Below are 25,332 nucleotides of genomic sequence, written 5' to 3' on the forward strand. Positions count from 1 at the left end.
CTACCACGGGACATACCCGTTCAAAGCCGCATCACTTCTAAATGTTAACCGTATAGCATTGCGCCGAAAAACGGCTTCGATTTTAAACAATCAGAAATTATGCAATTGTGAATAATTTGACGATATCTACAAACGTATATTAAATAAAAAATAAAGCCAAATTAGTGCAAAACCATTGTATGTGTTTGCTATTATAATGACATGAGGGACTATATTAAATTATTAATCCTTCTGGAAGTTTCGGCTGTTCCGGTATTTGAACCTGATGACGTCAGTGATAGGGGAAAATTTAAACGCTACAGAAAATAAAAAAATTATGAATGTAAATATGAGCAATGAACTGTTACCAAATAATGGTAGTAGACTCTATACACTAACGGGCGACATTCTATTTATCTGTCACCCAAATTGTATTCATATCGACTGTTTACTACCATTTGGTAACAGTTCAATACTTAATTCTTTACATACCTGTTGAAAATGGACCCCGTTGAATAGTGAACCACATAAAAGTATTTAGGTAGCACACCACAGTAAGACAGCCTGGCCATGGGCAATTTTTTTGTTAAGCAAATAACTCCTGTATTATGATATGCATAAAAAAATGAAAAAATAAATGTACACTATAATTGGTATATTCAGTATGAAGTAGTACATACAGGCTTCACATTTATTAAAACAAAAATCAATAAATTGGTTCCGGATTTTAAATATCCGGATTTTCCGAACGTGTGTTTACACAGGAAATTTAGTTTTGCCTACAGCGCAAAATGGCAGCCCACAGAAAAGGTAAGATAGCGGAAAAACTTAATTTACAACATATGTCCAAACAAGATTAATTCTGTGTTTGGGATAGAGATATTTAATTTTAAATAGGTTTCAGAAAAAAATTTGTGTAGAGAATTGTGCCATTTTGGGTCAAATATCATAATATTTTGCAATTTTTGAGAATTTTTTAAGTTGTTACCATGGTATTCACAGCTCTAAAAATCACAGAAAATATCAGTTTACTTATCCTTCAGAGCTCTATTAAAATTGCAAATGTTGTACAGATTTCAAATATATATACTTTATTAGAGGTTATATGTAAGGTTAACTGGCAATGTTTACATATCTAAAACATGTGCCATATTTTTCAGAATTTGGCATTTTTACTGTACACTGCTACCTTAGCTTTTAATCGACGACCCAAATACAGTGGAACTTCGTTAACTCGAAGTCGACGGGACCACGAAAAAACTTCGAGTTATCCGAGTGTTCGAATTAAGCGAGTTATCGTTTTTGGTGAAAAGTTTGGTCAATATTTGTCAACATTATATAATCATTATAACTTCGCTCTGTCGCTCATCAGTTTAGTGTGAAGACTGGTCAATACATGTAAATATATATGTAATGTTTCGTTATGTCACTTGTAATTTGGTGTAGTTTTGCCGATATACAGTCACGATAAAGTTTCTTTCACTTAGTCACTTCAATAACGATCTGATGTGCAAGTCATGTTTGCAAAAGGTAAACGATAAAACGGAATTCGACAAAATAACAAGTTATTAATGTCAAAACAAATAACCGTTTAAGTTTAACACAGATTGCATACAAAACGTAACAGAACCATTACCTTTTATTGGACATATATAAAATACTGTTTGATTGGCCTACTTACTTTTTATTGATAACCACGCCATTTCCATGTGTATTAGCACCGGAAGTTGGGCTGCGCATGTGCGTATAAAATGTTACTGTAACTGAGTTGGCGTTTTATCCGATTTAATAGACAGCACTGACCGTTACAGTTGTACTCTGAACACCTCGGCAGTAATAACGCTATTGTTTCAGCAGTTTAAAGATTTAATAGGCGCCGGTGACTGTGTCATTTCTACACCTGTAAAAACATCAGCCGGGTAGATCTACCGGTGTGTCAGAGATTAGTTCCGCTTGAGCGAACGGGTAGATGAGTTGTTGACTATCGTGTGTACTGATATCGGCGACCGCCTTGGGAAATTACCTGATGTAAGTAAAGCAGTACTTTTTATCACCAAGACTTGTTGTTATAAGATTCAACCACAGGGACACGTTACAATAATAATGTATGTATAAAATATATGGAGGGTCGATATAAACAATTTATGAAACACTTATAATAGCATGTAGGTTAGTAGTGCCGATATGTTCAGTATTACAAACGGAATTTAGCTCTTAAAAAATGTCGGCGTTTGCCACCGATCGACGAAACTTATACTTCGAGTTATTCGAACATTTCAAGTAGGATTTTTATTGTTGGGACCAAATTTTTACTTCGTATTATCCGAGTTTTTCGAGTTATCCGAATTCGAATTATCCGAGTTTATTTTACTAAGATAAAGAGAGAATTCGGCCGGGACCGACGAGGTACTTCGAGTTAAGCGGGGTATTCGAGTTATCCGAGTTCGAGTTAACGAAGTTCCACTGTAATGACCTTTTGTATAACCTATCACTGTTATAAGATATGCATATGAAATGTATATACGACATTGGTCCACACTAATTAATAATTTGACCTGTGACCTTTGGTGACCCATATAATGACCTTTGGTAAGTATTTAAGCTGTAATATGGTATGCATATGAAATGTATATGATATTGATTGACATTGATTAATAATTTTACTTTTGACCTTTGCTATAATTATAACTCATCACTGTTATTAGATGTTCATATGACATGTACACCATATTGATTGACATTGATCATGATAACCAGTTTAACCTTTCAACTTTGATGACCCAGATAATGACCTTTTGTATAATTTGTCACTGTTATAAGATATCCATATGAAATGTTTACAACATTGGTCCACATTAATAAATAATTTGACCTGTGACCTTTGGTATATAATCAAACTGTAATATGATATGCATATGAAATTAATACGATATTGATCTTTGTTATCACATTGATGTACGTGTATCGTTGTCATATTTCAGATACAGATATTTGATAATCTTGCATTATTTTAGCTTTAAACAGTGTTCTCTTCATAAATTAAATGTATCGATCCATATAATTTTGGATGTAATTCAGACTTTATTGATACATTTATTTCATAGGTTGCATAGATTCTATACGATTATTTAAATGTATATTTGTAAACGCTTCATTATCATTATTGTTATGGTGATATTTTTCATTTTATTCTGAAAAAAATGTCAAGAACTGGGTCCTTAGTGTTTCTTTCTTATTCTTCCACAAATTATGTACTGAAGGCCACATGGTCAATATTTGAAGCTTTTGTTAGAGTTACCTCCCTTCGTACACACGTTACACTTTCAGAACGGAGAACGTAAATTAGTACTAATCAGGTTGGCGAAGAATCTTTTAAGTGTCATAATTAATGTTGCCATGCATTTATCTCGACATTTAAGGGTGTTTTGGGTAGGTATATGGTGTTTTTAGGTGGTTTTTGAGTGTTTGAGTGTATTTTTTGTGTAAATCGTCGCGCCACCCGTGGTTGTAAAATCTCATTAACTTCTCCAGTTACCATGTTTACAACTGTCAGAACTGTATACACAAACAAACTGGCATTTAATGTAGATTAAATAATGAAAATTTTGGTACAGATACAAAGACTTTTTATGCAGATTTATGAGAGGAAATTTTCACTAGTCAGTGACATGGAGTAGCTAGGCCTGACCTGAAAACTACTAGCCCCGGGCGTTGGTCTAGACTCTAGTGGAATTGTACACCCTGTGTGAATCGACCTTGGGTAATTACTGAAGATGACGTCACTATATATATCAGTTTGACCATGCGCTAAATAGCCTCGTTCGGGCGAATATTTACTTCCTCGATCGAGTCAAACTCGGGGTCTGGAGAAAATGCCAAAACGAAAGAAACCACGAAAGTTCTCAAGTATAATCCAAACTCAACAGGTAATCATGAAATTATGTCAATTATATTTTTTGTAAAAGTACCTCACATATACTTGTATGGGTCTGTTGTAATCTTGGCGACAAATATTAGCCAAGACAGACACACACCAGTAACAATTTAGCAACAGGAAAGGTTCATGATTTGCAGTTTTATAAGTTCATGATTTTATGTATCTAGATCTAGAGCTTTGCTTACTTATGCATTGGCGCGAATCCTTAGCAGTATATTCATGTTATTGTAAATTCTAGTACATTAGAAGAATGAAAAATCAGTGTAGTTTGTAAAATCAGAAGCGAAAGTAGACACTAGGGTATTTCCGATGAGTCATTAGGCCTACCACGGGACATACCCGTTCAAAGCCGCATCACTTCTAAATGTTAACCGTATAGCATTGCGCCGAAAAACGGCTTCGATTTTAAACAATCAGAAATTATGCAATTGTGAATAATTTGACGATATCTACAAACGTATATTAAATAAAAAATAAAGCCAAATTAGTGCAAAACCATTGTATGTGTTTGCTATTATAATGACATGAGGGACTATATTAAATTATTAATCCTTCTGGAAGTTTCGGCTGTTCCGGTATTTGAACCTGATGACGTCAGTGATAGGGGAAAATTTAAACGCTACAGAAAATAAAAAAATTATGAATGTAAATATGAGCAATGAACTGTTACCAAATAATGGTAGTAGACTCTATACACTAACGGGCGACATTCTATTTATCTGTCACCCAAATTGTATTCATATCGACTGTTTACTACCATTTGGTAACAGTTCAATACTTAATTCTTTACATACCTGTTGAAAATGGACCCCGTTGAATAGTGAACCACATAAAAGTATTTAACTTTTAATCGACGACCCAAATAATGACCTTTTGTATAACCTATCACTGTTATAAGATATGCATATGAAATGTATATACGACATTGGTCCACACTAATTAATAATTTGACCTGTGACCTTTGGTGACCCATATAATGACCTTTGGTAAGTATTTAAGCTGTAATATGGTATGCATATGAAATGTATATGATATTGATTGACATTGATTAATAATTTTACTTTTGACCTTTGCTATAATTATAACTCATCACTGTGATTAGATGTTCATATGACATGTACACCATATTGATTGACATTGATCATGATAACCAGTTTAACCTTTCAACTTTGATGACCCAGATAATGTCCTTTTGTATAATTTGTCACTGTTATAAGATATCCATATGAAATGTTTACAACATTGGTCCACATTAATAAATAATTTGACCTGTGACCTTTGGTATATAATCAAACTGTAATATGATATGCATATGAAATTAATACGATATTGATCTTTGTTATCACATTGATGTACGTGTATCGTTGTCATATTTCAGATACAGATATTTGATAATCTTGCATTATTTTAGCTTTAAACAGTGTTCTCTTCATAAATTAAATGTATCGATCCATATAATTTTGGTAGATGGTAAATATAAGAATTGAACGACTTTCAGTTGGCATTCATAGTCAATATGAATGCCAACTGAAAGCCGTTCAATGCTTAAATATTCATTAACAATGGCAATGCAAAAAAAGTCAATCAGTCAATAAATAATTTCGAAGAAAAAAACCCACCAAATATAACTACATAAAGATTCATATTTAAACATCATGAATAAATATAATATGCACATTAAAATTGTAATATTATATCTAAATAAAAATACCTTTTTTTAAAACCAGTTTTCCAAATTGTAATCGCCAGACCAGGAAATATAAACAGAAAATGCAAACCAGTGATGCCAGCATTCAATGATGATAGGACAAGGTAATACATTTTTTAAGGATGCATTGAATCACTTGAGATGGTAAAAGAAAGTCCATTCAGCTATCTGGTGGCAAGTGCTGGGAATCAGGAAACCATAAACACCCCGATTGGACTACAATTTTTTGGCTCACCACTAAGTTACCATGTAGATCACATATATATGACAAAAATTAATTTAAACAATAAAAAAATATTTGTATCCAATGAAATTTCAGCTATTGATTATACATTTTCTACCTGTATCAGTAGCATTATTTATACAGCTGTTTGAAACACAGATGTGCTTTGTTGAAATTTTAACATGACTTATCTAATCAGAAAAGGCATGAAATTTGTTAGCAAACAACAAACAAGCCAAATTTGGTTTACACATTTAAATAAACCTAAATTGATCCTCTGTGATAAGATTTTAAACTGTTGCACCCTGTCTATGGCCCTTCCACATGTACTCTATGTTTAGCAATGGTTATCATCTCTGGTACATCTGTAACAGACATTTGTCCAGCAGCTGAAGCAAAAGGAGGCATGTTTCGTTTCAAACCAAGATTTTTGAATTTCTTTTCAATAGTAAAGCCTTTATCTGCCATAAGTCCATCACCTTCCTTTAGCATATTACTACTCGTAAGATTTTAGGGTCAACACCAACAATTCCTTTAAGAATAGTACTTGATTTTTAATCTGAATAAAATTAAGACTGTGTTTGTAGGGAGCTAGGCTTTTGTACCTTGACTTCAGTGCCATCAATGATTACCATAGTGTTGGGAAAGTCCTTTTTGAACTCAGCAGGCATGTTCTGTATGATAATATCTCTATGAGGCCAAATTGAAACAGATCACAGAAGTCTGTGAAACATCAAATTTATCCAGTCAGAAAAAAGAGTACAATCTTGTGATGATATACCAAACAAAGTTGATAAATGGTAAAAGTCGAAGTTCTGACAGAGTTTTATGATCACTAAAAGTAACTGATCATGGAGACTCAATTTCTTTAAACAACTCATGTTCTTTGAATATTGAAAATGAGTATCATTTGGTACTAAACATTTAACAACATCCATATATCTTTCATAACAGTATCCAGTGTAGTACTGGAAATCTTGATCTTTCATTGTACTGTGTCTGAAATAATGTAACTCACAGTCCTTGAGTTTCTGATCATCCAAATTTCTCACAATATCTTCCTTTTCTAATGCCAATTTTGCTGTTTCCTCCCTGAGTCTGTTCTTTTCTCCTTTCAATAACTCAATTTCTTCCTTCATCTTTGTGTTTTCTGCAGTCAATGCTAGCATATCCAGATTTTGTGTTTCTGTAATAAAACAGAAAATTAGCAAATCACCATACCATACTATTCCTTTCCCTTCCGAGTTCACTTTAAGATAATAAAGTTCTAGGAACCAGTTCCGAGTTCGTTGAAGAAAAACGGAACTAGTAGTAAGTTTCCAAATTCATTAAAGAAAATATTCTATGTACTTTATCGCATTACAAGACCCTAATATGAAAAATAATGACACTTGGCAGTCAGGTATCAACTTTATGGGACTTGGTCTTTGCTCCCAGTTCAGTTTAAAATAAATGAAACTAGAAACCATATCCGAGTTCCGTTTAAGTAAAACGGAACTGTTCCGTTTAACCAGTTCCGAGTTCGGTTTAAGTAAAATGGAACTCAGTTCCGAGTTCCGTTTAACCAATTCCGAGTTCCGTTTAAGATAATGTAGGTATGTAGAAGATTTACGGGTTTTGGTTCAAGTTCCGAGTTCCGTTTAAGAAAAACTAAAAGACTACTAATTTACTAGCATGTATTAGCTTTATTGGTTTTGGTCCCAGTTCCGTGTTCGGTTTAAGATAAACAAAGATTTAATAGGAAGGCGAAAGCATCACTGCCTACTGGTTGGATATTTAGGTGAGAGAAGTTTTCAAAGCTTTTTTTGTTGATGTGAAATATATAGAAAAAAAGTTGTTTTTTCCTAGCCTAATTTTGCCAGGGGGAGTAAATTAAGTGTGTATATTTGTTTTAAATTTAGTGAGGTCATTGTCTCTCCTGATACATTCAAGGTCAGATGTGCCTGCATTTCAGGGGAGACAATCTGATGTATAAGGAGAACTTCTGAATCCGGACGACGTTAAGCTTAACCCATCACTAGCTAACCTTAAGAAGTCTGTGTATGTCAACTATAATCACAGTAATCTTGTTCCATCCTATTACTATTACTGCAAAAGTAGATTTGGCCAAATTCACCACGCTCGGCTGAGGATGAACTGTAGTTCCCTTAATAGCCACTTATTTTTACGTAACTTAACTGAAAGTCCCATGTGTTCTTGTAACCTTTCTAATGAAACTACTGAACACTTTCTCCTCTTTTGTCCTAACTTTGAACAATTAAGACTACAATGTTTTACTAATCTTCCACCTGGGAATAATTAATCTGCTGCTGTATGGGAATCCTGATATGCCAGATCAATATAACTTTGATATTTTTGACTCTGTCCAACAATTTATCTGTAAGTCGAAACGATTTTAGGGCTAGATTTATTTACTTTATTTTATTATTATTTCACAAGTAAAAATGTTGATTTTAGAATTTTGGAAATAACTTGTATAGAACCCTACAAAACAGGAAATATTTGGTTTAGGTTTCCTTTGATGTGTAAGAAGTGTCATAGTAAGCAAGGTATGTCTCAATTGAATTAAGTCTTTAATTGACTCTGTAAACCTGTCACAGGTAATCTACAGGTGACTTATATAATTGCTCAATAGGGTTAATTAATGAAATGTGTAGAAGGTAATAGCAGTGAGTCCAAGCTGGCCTTACAGGTTATTGTACTCATACCATATGTTGTCTTTAGGATAGCCAGGTGGTAGCTCCGTCCATTTAATTATTAGATCCACCCGTTATGTTTTGATTAGGTAACTAGCCAATCAGATTCTGTTCTTGAATTACTGTTTATGTCAATTATATAAAACATAGTGTTAGGATAGAGAGAGAGAGAGAGTGAGAGAACAGGAGCAAGAGCAAGGAACAAGGATTGGAGTTATGGACATGAGAGTGTGTGAATGTTAGGACAATTTGGATTATTATAATTTACTATTTCGGAACTTTTGGAGACAGAAATAAAACTTAATAATCATGGAACCAGAAAGATCGTCAGTGCTTGTTTTTATCAGAGACTTCAATACCGACTAAAGAAATGGACAATCAGGCATCAGAGGCATCTAAACAAAGCTAATTCCCCAAAGCAAGATGAGGTGTACGTCCCCTGCATGTCTATAACAAATATTAGTATCTCACCAAACCCAAGCAACAAGCTGCCCAGCAGCTTATAGAGTACCAACGTGTTCTCATAGAGAGATCGACACTCAGGTACTTGGTGAGAATTGTGTAATTATTGCGTTTGTTTAAACAATGTACATTAACTTTAAAACCTATGTTGTTCGACAACACTTGTGACATTTTGACTTAATGAGTCTTGTTTATATTGAAATTAATATAGCCTTCAACACTCTTGCATTTTACAGGATATCAGTATACTTTTTGATTGGAATCAATATAAGGTAATTTTAGAGATTTCCAATGTATTTAATGTATCGTTATATAGAGTAATGCAGTTCTTTTTGATATTCTCTTCGCAACCACTTTCTTTCGATGCACTCCTTGTGCCCCCACCCCCCTCCCTACTGATTTCTTCTTCTTCTTTTCTGTCTATTATACTATGAAAATATATGTAACAGTGCCGTCCTACTGCCAGCTTTATTAATAAGGAGACAAATTGATATAAGTACTTTTGTACTTGTTTTCGAATCCTTTTTGTTGTTTTTGTATTATTTTGTCACTGCCATATCTTGAATAAAATACTGTTTAAACTAACTTCTTAATCAAGGTTGCTGTAATTTGCGAACTTTTCCACAGCAACTTTCTATTTTGATTATCAATCATCATCAATTTTGAGTCTGATTCAGATAACAAAATGGTCAACAGGTGGCCATCTCGGATTTTCACAGTTGACGATTGTTATCGCTATTTCTTTATAGGGAACAACCAACCAATTGAAAAAATATATTTTTGAAACAGGCCCTGTGTATAGAACGTTGAGCCAAGGATAAATTGTCTGGCAGCCACTGATTGGCCAGTATGTTATGAAGAGAGAAAATAGATATGTAGCCTGATAGGTAACTATCAATAAGAAATGTTGATATAAATTTCTGAAGTCCGATTGTTTTTTTTCTCTCAAAAGTTCACGTAATAATAGTAAACAGGTAGACATTAAGATTTTTGAGAATTTTTACTGCGAAATTCACCTATTTTCAAAATGGCTACCCTGGAGAAAATTTGAGCTGAAGGACCCAACTTTTTTTTTTTTGATTAGGTGTTATATCAGACCCTAAACTTTTATTATAAACCGTAATCGTCATATTCAATTCAAGAATTTGAATGAAATAATCCAAAACGTTAACACTAAGATCAATGGGAAAACAATTGGTTGGTTGGTCTCTACATATATAGCTACCGCATATGACATTTTGTGCCATCTAGCGTCCCTGGAAACCAGATGATGGGACCGACTAGCACATTTTCGGACGGGATTCTCATCTTGGAGGCATTGTAGCAGAATTTAGAGAGAAATTGAGATTCAGGGGGGATTGATGATGAAAATATGACACATGTAGTGTTACAAGGAGGACCATAGACCGGACAGATACGGATATACATTCTATATTTCAATTGTAGCGGTATATATCGTGGGTCGGGGTACGGTGGTATGCTGGTTGTACTGCTGGCACTACCCCGGTTCAATGTGTGGGTGTGTGTCTGGTTGTTCTGTTGTCACTACCCCGATTCGGTATTCGGTGATATGTTTGGTTGTTCTGTTGTCACTACCCCAGTTCAGTGTTTGGTGATATATCTGGTTATTTTTTGTTGTCACTTGCCCAGTTCCGTGTTCTGTGTCTGTGTTTCGACTCTTTTATCTAAATAATGGCTCCACTCCTAATTTTTTTTCTCGTTCGGCCTTTTTTTCTTCATTTTTTACAAAAAGACCAGAGATTAGGGGGTGGAGGAGATAACATTGAGTTATCTCCCCCTGATCTTTATTCTATATCTTATTTGTTTATATTTCTGAGTAGCACGATTTCTATACTTGGCTATTAACCAAAAGCCATCACTTTAAATTCAAAGCTTAGGCCATACCAATTTAATTTATTGTTCGTCGGATTTACCGCTCCTGTTTTATCAAAATCAAAATTAAAATTTAAAAAAAAAATTTACCGCTCCTATTTTTTCGTCAACGAAAAATGACGAATCCGGAAAAAATTCTCGCGATTTCAAAATTTAGAAAGCGCCTTTCTGGATCAATTGAACGATTGAAACGAAGGTCACAGTACAGTAACTGAAGCGCGTTTTTAACAGTGATGTGAACTGTCAAACACAATGAAAGCACGAGGGTTTACCTGAAGAAAAGTTGTGTCAACATGGGTATTTTTGTTGTATCAGTAACGACAGAACGCGGCCGCCACAATGTACTACAACATACAGCTATGGAGGTGGACGACGCTTCATTATTTGAACATTTATTTAACAAGGTAAACGAAACACACTCTCTCGTCGAGATACGTATATCGAGCAGTCGACCCCCTAGCTGCGATAACGTAGCTCTGGACGACGGACGGACAATTTCTGACAGATGGTCGTCGTCAGAGCTACGATTCCCTCCCATTGCTCGTAATGTAGCAAAACAGTGAACCTCGAAAATGCTACAAATAGCGGATATCGTTTAACTTTGGAGGAATAGTTCGTATAATTAAACATTTCTAATACAATTTTGCAATGTATTAGCCTACCGTCTAATCTAGAAATCTTTAATTCGCATATTCTGATATCATGCTGCTCGGAGTTGTCTCCGTGATCCGCCATGATACTTCTCGAAGAACTATCGCGAGGATTCTAACCCAAATATGGAACCCGTGATCCATATATGGATGAATCTACTACGATAAATAAATACATAATCAGAGATATTTAACCACTCTTTTGTAACTCTTGTGAAGAAAGCGAATCTTACTTTGCGTAATTAAATAATTTCAGAATGAATTGACCTTCCTTACCGAGATATATTACTCCGAATCTGTTTTTCTGTTGAAATCTCGCGGGAAACCTCATTATCATCAATTTATTTTGATTTCCTTATAAGGAAATTGACCTTTATACTTGTATCAAAGATGGCGGTATGTTTGAACTGATATCTCCGTGTGTCTTGCTCGTTTTGGATTTTACTATTTATTGTCAAACATTTGAAGTAATGTGCAGGTTTGTTGCTTGAATATTCATAACAGATACCAGAATCATCAATTTACATGTGTTTTTTTATCCCGAGAAAAAATTTACCATTGCTAATGCTGCCCGATGTGAATCACATCGGGCCTTGCTACACTATCGGCAATGGGAGGGACTTCATACCCTACCGGAGAGCAGTGTAGGCAGGGTATGAATATTCGTTCTATCGACCCCCGTCTGCAGACAGCATCGTTGTGTCATCGCTTACGATGACATTATCTTTGTGTCAAGAGTTGGGCATGAGATTTGTTGTCAGACAGTGATATTGGTGTTATAGGTCTGAACAAGTTACTCAGAAACTGTTTTTGAAATACAAGTTTGAACTGATATTACCTCAGTATTAACTGTGATTGAAGTGCAATTTCTTTTTAGTATTTAATTACTTTATAGTACTGTTCAAGAACAAAGATAAGAAAAATACCTTAAAATCTTTGATTTAAAACATAGATGCAGCAAGTCATCCGTCCTTAATCCATATTTTATATCAGTGTCTTCATGTTGTTTACAAAGACATTTTAAAGCTTTAACATTGAAGTCCTGAATGGATCCATCTTTGATTTGAAATGGATGTTTTATTGTTTCGTTTTATATTTTGTTCAGTGTTTACACTTACATTGTATGTCTGTCTGTAGTCTAATTATTGTTTTATAGAAGATCATTATTTTTAATTTTGTGATATATTTAGAAGTTCATTTGCATTTCATAATTATGTTAGTGTTTTGTCTTTTGTATTTTTGGTATTTAAATTATTCTTGTATCTATCAGTATCTTTACTATCTTATAGGCTCTAATAATTCCAATTCAATCTGTTCCTTATTTTTATATGACAGTCCATGAAAGATTGAATTTTAATGTGATTATTGGTGACAAGAGGTTTGTTTTGCATTCCAAATTATCAGTAGGTTAATTTCCATGTTTCCTGTATGTAATTTTGTTGAATAAGTATTAGGTTCTAGTCATTTTATTGAAATCATTTGTTTTTATGTGCCAATCAAGTATTAGGTTCTAGTCATTTTATTGAAATCATTTGTTTTTATGTGCCAATCAAGTATTAGGTTCTAGTCATTTTATTGAAATCATTTGTAACTTAATGTGCCAATCAAGGAAAGTGTTTTATATAATTTTGAATCTTGTTTACAGAAGTGTACTATATTCTAGCAGTGCATAATTTTGATTAATACAATACTGTTGATTTTGTTTTAACAATGAGTTTGTTGATTATTTTGAAATAGCGATTACCTTGGTCTGTTTCATCAAAACATCTTTCATATCACTAGACTTCAGGATTTGGTTGATAGAGACACCATACCGGTACATAAAATTTATTATTGTTATACATATGCATTCTTAATGAATGATAGAGTTTATCGTTGAAATGATTTGCTCATGCAGGTAAATTTGAAATTAATAATATATGGTTGCAAAAAGGTTGCTCCATATTGTTGTGGCTTTATCTTTTAATTTCAATGGATAGTTCTATTTAAAACGCTATTAAACAGTGCCTTTCTCTCTTGTGTAGCTCTATACACTATCTCAGTGCTGTGCAAGTCATTTCTTTACAACATTTAACCAGTTAAGAAGTGTTTAACACATGTTTTCACATTATTTACACAGTCAAAGACTTTTACTGATATTGAGACCTCTGAAATAATTCGCTCGCTCCAAATTTTCATGATTTCAAAATTATTTTAAAAACAAAAAAATTTCGCTCGCTCGCTCCAATTTTCAAATCTCGAAATCCGAAGAACAATTTATTAAATTGGTATGGCCTTATCAAGATAATAAAATTTACATTTCAAAATTAACTCAATTTTAATGTGGTTTTCTCTTAAGAATTTCATATCCGGTACCAATAGAAGAATCAACCTACCAGCCTAAGACTTGCAGTCAGGCACTGCATATTTTGATAGCATATACTATGGCTCTATCCTGTTCCAGAAAAGTTATCTTTGAGAAATGTGAAAGATGCTATAACTACTGGAGTGATATTTCTCAAACTTTACATATTGGTTCATCTTGGTCCATATTTGTGTCCATTGGGAATAAGGAAAATGACTAACAACTATGTAGCCATCTCGTATTTTGACAGTTAAAAGTTTTTTATTGCTATTTCTTGAAAATTAAGGCTGGCCATAGAGGGATATTCCCCAAACTTCATATGTGGGTTCCTCTTTATCCCTAGTACTTTTGCCTGTTCAATTTTGAGTTTGATGGGGAAAACAAATTAAAATGGGCAATAATTAAGAAGCCATCTTGAATTTCAACATTGGTTCAATTCAGAAAGTTCTTCTTAGATCTTTCTTAAACTACATTTACACTTGTTGGTTTCATATGTTAACAAATTATAAGTTGCATATTTAGATTAAAAGGGGAAAGAAAGGAAAAGGAAAGGAAAGATAAGTCTATATAGGACTTGCATAGATCATTTAAGGGTAGGCACTAAGGTCCCTCTGAGAAATTTCCTTTGCTAAGGGAACCTTGTGTTCATGTCAGACGTATGCTTGAAAGCTATATGTGATGGCGTATTGATATACAACTGTAACACAAGAGGCTGTCCGAGCGAGATGTCAGGCTTTCTGCTGTAAATTGCTTAGTCAATACTTATACATGCTATAAGCTTGTTAAGTATATGCTGTAACTTAAACACTAGCGATATGTTTCAGAAAAATTTCTCTTGAATCGTTTATGTAGGTTCCACTTGTTATAGGTTTGAGAGAAGAGGGGAAAGTCGGAAAAGGTAGAGAAGTATCAGTCTTACTTAAAAACCCTGGAAGATAATTTAGTGGTGGGTGCCAATATGCAAGTTGCCATTGTGAGTGATACAGGCCCTTTGGACTCTTGTTTTCTGTTTGATGTCTTTCTTAATGTGCATGTCTCTTTTCAGGTATAAAAGAAACAATTCAAAATGGCCACAAAAGAAGTAGTCACAGAAAATGAAGAGGAAGCCTTTGGCGCCCAAAATGAGTTGGCTTCGTATCTGGATGATGAGCTTGAGGAGGCAGAGTTCAATAAACTGAAGAGTCTGTTTAGGAAATGTCCAATTCCTCCAAGAAAACTTCAGAATATCAAAACTATGACAGATCTATTTCAACAACTTGAGAATGATCAGAAAATATCTGTGGGAAACTACAAGTTTTTTACAGTAAGATTGGAAAAAATTCAGTCTAGGCTGGCTACTGAAGTGCAAAGAAGAGAGAGAAGGATTAAAGATATCCTGAATAGCGGTGAGTACTTTTCATAGACATATCAATAAAAATATCAGAATTGAAATAAACAATGAATATTTTCCAATTCATGCTTTTGACATGTAAGTTTAAATCCTTATAGTATGGGTCGCACTTAATTAATTAATATAAGTTCATGTCCCGCTTTGGAACTATATATCATACCAATATAGTTGTGATTTTCAGAAACTTTACACAAGATTCATCACTTACTGCAGCTGGTATCAATATAGTCGTGATCTCCAGACACTTTACACAAGATTCATCACTTACTGATATCAATTAATATAATGTTGATCTTTAAACAATTTGCACAAAATCCATCACTGACCCAGACAGTTACTACTATACGAATATATCATGACACAGACACGCATAATATACTTGTTTTATTACACAGAAATCTCGACTTTCTTGTAGGCCTAGAAGTCGCAATATTAGTGACTTAGATGCTTGAAAGGGTAGAACTAAAAACTAGAAACGTCACAGGTGTTCAATAGTTTGCAGGTTACCGTGCAATAGTTATTTTTGCCGTGCAATAGTTCAAAATAGAGCATGTGTGTATATAGAGTAAAGGAATTTAATTTATGTAATGATATTAAATGTCTTATTTACATAATGTAAAGTCATGCTTTCTTGAAAATTATCATGCATGTAGATCCATCAGCTGTGCCTTTTCACCTATCAGAAAATGTAAAATGGATTTTCACCTCTTGTTTGGCATGGTTTTATGGCTCCTTTAATTTCATAACTTCAACTGTGATTTAACATGAACATCTACAATTAATCTATAGCAGGGAAAACAATTAACTCTGGTTTTATCTGTTATTTACTTGTAGGTCCATCACCAGCTAAACAACAGGGGACAGGAGATGAAACCCAACAACAACCTCCAGGTTTGTTATTAACTCACCTGGTCCAAAGGACCAATTAGCTTATGCTACGGCACAGTGGCCATCATCCGACGTCCCTTAATTAACATTTCTTAATTTCCAGCTTGTCCTTATTTTTCTTTTCTTATTAAATTGGGTCTGGATTGTTATTTGGTGAAGGGGATCAAATATTATACATATTTGAAGGATGTGGCTCCCCAGGGACCCAGTTACAGGAAAGGCACTGATTGTCATGAATGAGTGAGTGGATTTTGACTAAATTTGGTCAGATGCATTTTTTTGGGAAAGGGAACAAATTTGCACTAATGGTAACTAGGCATGACCCTATATATAGGGGAAATAGAAGTCTGTACAGCTGAATGGATTTTCAGGGAATTGAATATGGACAATTAATGTTGGTTCAAATGAATGGCCTTGACCTACATTCAAGCTCACTGATCATATGTGTTTAAATCAAGAGTATCTTATCCATAACCAATTAAATGACCCATGGCCAGGGTCATGATATTTGGCCTATATATATATATCATACTGGGATGAATGGCCATATTGTTTGCTCAAATATAAAGACCTCAACCTGTCTAATATATTAAATGTTGGTTGAAAAGCAAAACATATCTATTAGTGTAAATATCAAAACTTAGGTGCTAGACTGCTAAAGGGTGCGTTATAAAGGAAGTAGAAATCATTTGAATCCCTACTAGTCTGGAACTACAAAAGGAATTTTGATGAAATTTAGTCTGGATTATAATTAGGCAAAGGAAATCTGATGTTTAAATGGAGTGTATAACTCCCCAGGGGTGGGAGAGGCATGGTCCATTAAGTGAAGTAAAGGTAAATTATTTAAATCAAATTTTGATGAGATTTGTCTGGAGAGTTATTGGGCATGAAGGAGGTCCTATGTTATGTAAATGGCTTGGCTCCCTAGGGACTGGGAGGGTTGGTCCAATAGAGGCAATCCCTTTAAATCACTACTAGTCCTAAATGCCTTAATGGATTTTGTTAAAACTAGAACAGGAACATCAATGGACAAATATGAGATATGATGTATAAATGAAAAGTGTTGCTCCACTATTACTGGGGCCAGAGGGAGAGTGTTGTATGTTATGTAAATGGCTTGGCTCCCTAGGGACTGGAGGGGCCGCGGTGGCCGAGTGGTTAAGGTGTCCCGACAATGAATCACTAGCCCTCCACCTCTTGGTTGCGAGTTCGAAACCTACGTTGGGCAGTTGCCAGGTACTGACCGTAGGCCGGTGGTTTTTCTCCGGGTACTCCGGCTTTCCTCCACCTCCAAAACCTGGCACGTCCTTAAATGACCCTGGATGTTAATAGGACGTAAAACAAAGACAAACAAACCAAATCCCTAGGGACTGGAGGGGTTGGTCCAATAGAGGCAATCCCTTTAAATCACTACTAGTCCTAAATGCCTTAATGGATTTTGTTAAAACTTGATCAGGAGCATCAATGGACAAATATGAGATATGATGTATAAATGGAAGGTGTTGCTCCACTAGTACTGGGGCCAGAGGGAGAATATTGTAGGGGAAATGAGGTAAACCTGTACCAGTAATGTGACTGGATAGTCCTGTACCAGTAATGTGACTAGATAGTCCTGTACCAGTAATGTGACTAGATAGTCCTGTACCAGTAATGTGACTGGTTAGTCCTGTACCAGTAATGTGACTAGATAGTCCTGTACCAGTAATGTGACTGGATAGTCCTGTACCAGTAATGTGACTAGATAGTCCTGTACCAGTAATGTGACTAGATAGTCCTGTACCAGTAATGTGACTGGTTAGTCCTGTACCAGTAATGTGACTAGATAGTCCTGTACCAGTAATGTGACTGGATAGTCCTGTACCAGTAATGTGACTGGATAGTCCTGTACCAGTAATGTGACTAGATAGTCCTGTACCAGTAATGTGACTGGTTAGTCCTGTACCAGTAATGTGACTAGATAGTCCTGTACCAGTAATGTGACTAGATAGTCCTGTACCATTAATGTGACTGGATAGTCCTGTACAGGTAATGTGACTGGTTAGTCCTGTACCAGTATATGTGACTAGATTGTCCTGTACCAGTAATGTGACTGGATAGTCCTGTACCAGTAATGTGACTAGATAGTCCTGTACCAGTAATGTGACTGGATAGTCATGTACCAGTAATGTGACTAGATAGTCCTGTACCAGTAATGTGACTAGATAGTCCTGTACCAGTAGTGTGACTAGATAGTCCTGTACCAGTAATGTGACTAGATAGTCCTGTACCAGTAATGTGACTGGATAGTCATGTACAGGGAATATGACTGGATAGTCCTGTACCAGTAATGTGACTGGATAGTCTTGTACCAGTAATGTGACTGGATAGTCCTGTACCAGTGATATGACTAGACAGTCCTGTACCAGTAATGTGACTGGATAGTCCTGTACAAGTAATGGGACCGGATAGTTCATACCAGTAATGTGACTGGAATATCGCTGGCTTGGGATAATGGAGATTATTTTTCCCTAATATTAAGTAATAATTAATTTGGTGAATCTTTTGTAGTGAAGGGTTTTCATGAAAACAAGTAAATACAAACGTACATGTATTGATAAGTTAGAAAACAATTGAATGTGATATTAAATTCTGCTAGACTAAGTGTAAACATGCAACATGTACTGGTGTATAATATTGCCAAAGTTTCCTTGTTTTGATAGAAGATAGTCTGGACAAGATCCATGCATTAGACATAAATATGTAATTGTATTTAATAATGTACAAAAGAATTTTCTTTGAACTCCGACATCAGTATTTTAACGTACAAGTATTTAATATGAATTTCTTATTTTACAGAAATCCATGCTGATCTACTGCCCTTGATAAGTGAGTGTTGTTGACGTGCGAAAATGCAAACGATTCTTAATATTTGGGATCAGAAGTACCAACATAATTCAAAATATAGGATTAAACATCAGTGATTTATTGATCAGAGGATGCATGCTGACGTCAAATTTATCTCCTGTATAATTCAAATCAAATCTGTCTCAGTTTCATGTTCCACTTTAATAGAGTACAGTACCTAGTGGCAGCAATCACATGATGGGTCATGATCATTGTCTGGTGAAATAATTCTACCGTACCATCACATGATAGAAATGTTTATTTGTTTTTTAGCTCAACTGCCCCAAGGGCAAGTGAGCTTATGCTGTAGCCCAATGTCCGTCCGGCGTCAACCTTTCCATTTAAACAACTTCTTCTCAATAACCAATAGTACCAGGAAGTTGATATTGGGTCTGTAGCATGCTGGGGTGAAGGGTTACCAAGTTTGTTCAAATGAATTACCTTGACCTTCGAATTCATTCAAGATCGCAGACGTCAAATATGCTTAAATCTTTATACAATATTTTCTCAATAACCAAGAGTCGATATTGGGTCTGTAGCATGCTGGGGTGAAGGGCTACCAAGTTCATTCAAAGTCACAGGTGTCAAATAGGCTCAAATCTTTAACCAACTTCTTCTGAATAGCCAAAATCCCCATTGAATTGATATTGGATCTGTAGCATGCTGGTGTGAAGGGCTACCAAGTTTGTTAAAATGAATGACCTTGAACTTCATTCAAGGTCACAGGGGTCAGATAGGCTAAAATCTTGAAACAACTTCTTCTCAATTACCAAGAGTCCCAGATATTTGATATTTGGTCTGTGGAATGCTTAGATAGAGGGCTACCTAGTTTGTTTAAATAAATGACCATGACGTCGGCTCACATTCAAGGTCATGTTGGTCAAATGTGCTTGAAACATTAAATGACTTCTGAATAGCTTAAGTGCCCAGAGATAAAAAGTCTACAATATTTGAGCAAATCTATAACCTTGACCTACATTAAATGTCATAGGGGTCAAGTAGGCCATGATTTAAAAATCACAAGAGTTGAATATGCTATCACACTTAAAGACTTCAAATAACTGCAGGATCGATCTATGTAAAGATCACCACATTGCAGGTGGGCGATTCGGGCCCATTGGGCCCTTGTTGCTTATATCTATTATACTTGAATCTTTTTGAAGATCTCGTTTTTTTAGTTTTCTGTCAATTAATTTCCTTGTTTGGTAGGCTTTACAGTCATATTTAAAGTTGTATTTGAGTTGGTGAGACTTTTGATTACTTGTTTTTCTCAAACTGTTAGAAAATCAAACATTGATCATGACTGAATTACAGTGACAGGTGATCATGAGATTTCTAGCATGCCACTCATAAGGTGATGCAAATCTTCTTTTCATGCAAGATAGTATAAAACACTATATGGTATTCGATGGGCGTATATTGTTCTGCCCCGCAAAGCTCTTGTTTATCATGCAATTATTAGTCCCCTACCGGTGGAAACTGGGGGGGACTATAGGTTTTGGCTCGTCCGTCTGTCTACTCTGTCCGTCAGGCCGTCTGTCCAGTTAAAGTTTTTGTTAAAGTTTTATAATGGTACACCATTCACTTAATAATGGTATTAGGGTGCTGATTCTTTGCATAGAGGTTTTTTGGGTGTGTGGCATTACTTTTGTACAGTTAAAAATGAAAAAAAATTGAAATTTTCTACATACAATGTATTATGAACGTAACTTTTTTCTCTGTATTCTTCAGGTTAAAGTTTTGGTTAAAGTTTTATAATGGCACACCATTCACTTAATAATTGGATTAGGATGCTGATTCTTTGCATAGAGGTTCTTTGGGTGTGTGGCATTACTTTTGTACGGTTAAAACTGAAAAAAAAGAAATATTTTCATTTTTTGAAAATTTTTGCATATTATGAACTTAACTTTTTTCTCTGTATTCTTCAGGTTAAAGTTTTGGTTAAAGTTTTATAATGGCACACTATTCACTTAATAATAGTATTAGGATGCTGATTCTTTGCATAGAGGTTCTTTGGGTGTGTGGCATTACTTTTGTACAGTTAAAAATGAAAAAAAAAATATTTTCATTTTTTGAAAATTTTTGCATATTATGAACTTAACTTTTTTCTCTGTATTCTTCAGGTTAAAGTTTTGGTTAAAGTTTTATAATGGCACACTATTCACTTAATAATAGTATTAGGATGCTGATTCTTTGCATAGAGGTTCTTTGGGTGTGTGGCATTACTTTTGTACAGTTAAAAATGAAAAAAAAAATTCAGTTTTTGAATTTTATTCCATATTATGGACTTAACTGTTTTCTCTGTATTATTGAGGTTAAAGTTTTGTAATGACTCTCCATTCACTTAATAATGGTATTACTAGTATGCTGTGCTATGCAGAATCATGTTTATATTTCAATCCAAGGCTGTTATTACACATTTCACTTTAAATTCACTTTAGATTCTTTTACTCTGTACAGTAGACATACCAAAAGAATACATGAATATCTTTTAGGGGCAGGAAACATTGTTTATTCAACCCAATAGAGTTGAGTTTACACATTGTTTGGAATGAACTTAGTTTCATAAAATTATCATGTTTCAGTTTTGGCTAAACTTTTTTACTCAGATTTGGCTAAAGTTTTAACTTGAGGGCACCGGTAGGGAACATTTATTGTATTAGCAATACTCACAGAATGCTTGTTGATATAGTACAAATGTAGGGGAGACAACCCATTTTATGTCTGAGACATTGCAAGACATGGCAAGTCATATGTGAATAGTTAAAACATTTCATGCTGGTATAGGTAATATAAAGTTACCGGTAATCTATTCTATGGCAGTTGATTCCCTGTTTGAAAACTTGGAGTTTCCTGTCTGGTAGATTTTACTGTATTAGCCCTATTAAACAAATCCATGACTTATAAAAGTTCTAATGGGTGTAAATCTAAATATCAATTTCACTGCAGGGAACAACCAACCAATTGAAAAAATATATTTTTGAAACAGCCCCTGTGTATAGAACGTTGAGCCAAGGATAAAATGTCTGGCAGTCACTGATTGGCCAGTATGTTATGAAGTGAGAAAATAGATATATAGCCTGCTAGGTAACTATCAATAAGAAATGTTGATATAAATTTCGTAAGTCCGATTGGTTTTTTTCCCAAAAGTTCACGTAATAATAGTAAACAGGTAAACATTTAAGATTTTTGAGAATTTTTACTGCGAAATTCACCTCTTTTCAAAATGGCTACCCTGGAGAAAATTTGAGCTGAAGGACCCAACATTTTTTTTTGATTAGGTGTTATATCAGACCCTAAACTTTTGTTATAAACCATAATCGTCATATTCAATTCAAGAATTTGAATGAAATAATCCAAAACGTTAACACTAAAGTCTATGGGAAAACAATTGGTTGGTTGGTCTCTGCATGACCATTTCTCTCTTATTTTTTTTTCTCATACAGAAGAAACAAAAGATATGATCAAAGAAGAAATAGAAAAGAAAAAGGAAAAATTCCTGAAGACCAAAGCTTTCCTCGATGCTAAAGACAAGCTCCAAAAGAACAGAGTTCTAGTCATCAAGGGAAACACGGGAGATGGCAAAACTTCTACCGCCATTCAACTCCTTCATTGGCTGATAGAGGAGCAGCAATGCAGAGAACCCCGTCAGCTTTTTGACATTAAGGATTTTGAATTGATGACTTCTAATTCTAATCTTGTTACTTTTATTGATGATATTTTTGGTGAGGAAGATGTAGGTAGAATTGATGTACAAGAATGGAACAAAAGGCTCAAACATGTACAAAGGCTTTTTGTTGGTGAACAAATCCAGGCCAATTTTTTCCTCATTACAATTCGTAATGAAATATTTAATGCTTTGGAAAAGAGTTCTTTGGGAGAAATTTTCATTCAAGATAACATCATTGATCTGAGCTCAGGTGGGTACAGAATTACAGAAGAAAAAAGGAAACTTTTAGAGATGTATAAGCCAGACAATTTCTCATGGACAGAGGAAGAAATAAAAAACATTCTATCTTATGCCCCAAATATTGGATTCCCAAAATGTTGTCAGCTTTTCAGAAGCCTTTTCTGCAAGTCTGATGATGATCATGAGTTGCAGAAAACACGAAGTGGTTTTTTTATGAAGCCTGTCAAATTTTTGAAAGAAGCATTTTCAAGGTTACCAGAATGTTCTGCCATTTTGTTTCTGTTCCTCAATGGCGGGGAGATAAAGGTAACAGATCTAGACCCAAATGGTGATAAAGTAAACAAACCATTGTTAGAGGAAGCTTTTGATATTGATTTGGTTGATGGTGAAGTTGACAGAACCTCAATGACATTTAAGAAAAAGGTAAGATTTGTGAAAAAAAGTTTAGAAAGTTTACTAGGATATTTAGTAAGGAAGGAGAAATATCAATTGTCTGGTGATGAAGTGTACAGATTTGATCATTACTCTATATATGTCACAGTAGCTCTTTTGTATGGAGACAAAACACCAGTTGGTTACATACGAAATTGTCCAAGAAATTTCCTTCGTTATATAACAACCTCAAAAACATTTGAAAATATGGTTGTCATATCATCTGATGATTATACAGACATGTGTAAACGTCTGCTCCAAGAGTTTCAGTGTGAGGTGCCAGAGGTGATACCTTTTAATGACATAAAAGATTCATCCACCTGGATAGACAATTTTGTTAAGAGAGATGGTTTTGAAAAAATAATTATTAGTATTGGCTCTCTAGATGTATGGAAAAATCCTGTCTTTCTTGAGGGATTTTTCGAGTTGTTAAATGAGAGAGAAGTTAATAAACTTGAGGTGCTCAATAAAGCATGTTACTTCTGTGCTGAAGAATGTGCTTTATATCTTCTGCATAAGGGAGTCCAACCTGACAAGGACACACCATTGTGGTCATTGATTACAAGAGGTGGTCATGGTAAGGGAGATGTGGATGTACTTAAGAAAGTTTATAGCTACATGAATGATGAGGTCAAGCTTGACTTGTTAAATAAAGCATGTGATTCTGGTTCAGAAGAATGTGCTTTATACCTTCTGTGTGAGGGAGTCAAACCTGACGAGAACACCAATTGGTGGTCATTGATTACAAGAGGTGGTCACGGTAAGGGAGATGTGGATGTACTTAAGAAAGTTTATAGAGACATGAATGATAGCTACATGAATGATGAGGTCAAGCTTGACTTGTTAAATCAAGCATGTGATTCTGGTTCAGAAGAATATGCTTTATACCTTCTGTGTGAGGGAGTCAAACCTGACGAGAACACCAATTGGTGGTCATTGATTACAAAGGGTGATGTATTGTTTGGCAAAGGAGATGTGGATATACTGAAGAAAGTTGTTAAATACTTGAATGATGAGGAAAAACTTTCCTTGTTAAAGAAAGCATGTCCTGGTTCAGAAGAATGTGCTTTATATCTTCTGTGTGAGGGAGTCAAACCTTATAAGGACATACTGTTACATGTGGTGGAGGTGGGAAGTGTGAAATTCTTCCGTGAACTACTTCAGCATGATGTCTCTCTAACAGTGACGAATCAGTCCAATGACAATGTCCTACATGTGGCGTGTAAGTATTATAGGAAAGAGATGGTGTCAATGCTTTGTGAAGATTATCCACACTTGGTACATGACACTAATCATGCAGGACAAACCCCACTTAATTTAGCAGCAGAGAAAGGAAACTGTTCTATATTCAAGTTAGTGGAGAGAACTGTACTTAACTCTTTGTGTAGAGTTGAGGACGAACAACACAAGTGTGAGACAGAAGATGGTCGTGAGGTCCATAGGAGTTGTGCGTGTAGTCAGTACATGTCGCAGTTAGTGGATAAGAATGGCTGGGAGATAGATGATAATAGGGTTGAAATTAGAAATCCTCACAAATGGTTATATGGAAATGGAAGGGAGTGGACAATATTACATGAGAGTTGTGCGGGAGGTAGCAGGGAGCTTTTCGTTTATTTATGTGAGAAATACCCAGCACTGACCACAGTTGTAGAACATGACAAGCGGACAGTGTTACATGTGAGTTGTATGTTTGGACACAGGGAGATGTGTGTTTATCTGTGCGAGTCAGTCCCACAATTAATCAGAGAGTTAGATAGCAAGGACCGTCACTGCCTGCATTATGTAGCCATGTATACTGAAGATGTAGATTTGTTCACCGAGTGTGAAACTCGTGTGAAACAATACATGGAGTCGTTAAAACTGAAGTATGACATTACAAAAATACTGGACAGGGAGGGCAAATCGGTTTTAGACTTGGCAAAGGAAATGACAGAGAA

At 35.0% G+C, this 25,332-nt stretch overlaps 1 protein-coding gene across 1 annotated transcript; it reads left to right on the forward strand.

Moving 5' to 3' along the window:
- Window positions 1–2,473: 2,473 nt before the first annotated feature.
- On the forward strand, window positions 2,474–25,072 carry LOC117318538 (the record flags this gene model as incomplete). The annotated part of the gene is made up of 4 exons (XM_033873513.1): window positions 2,474–3,905; window positions 14,938–15,277; window positions 16,117–16,173; window positions 22,500–25,072. Coding segments are annotated over exons 2-4 (2,949 nt in total), but the record flags the coding sequence as incomplete, so codon positions are not given.
- Window positions 25,073–25,332: the final 260 nt, after the last annotated feature.

The sequence above is a fragment of the Pecten maximus genome, unplaced genomic scaffold, assembly GCF_902652985.1.
Source record: "Pecten maximus unplaced genomic scaffold, xPecMax1.1, whole genome shotgun sequence".
NCBI lineage: Eukaryota > Metazoa > Mollusca > Bivalvia > Pectinida > Pectinidae > Pecten > Pecten maximus.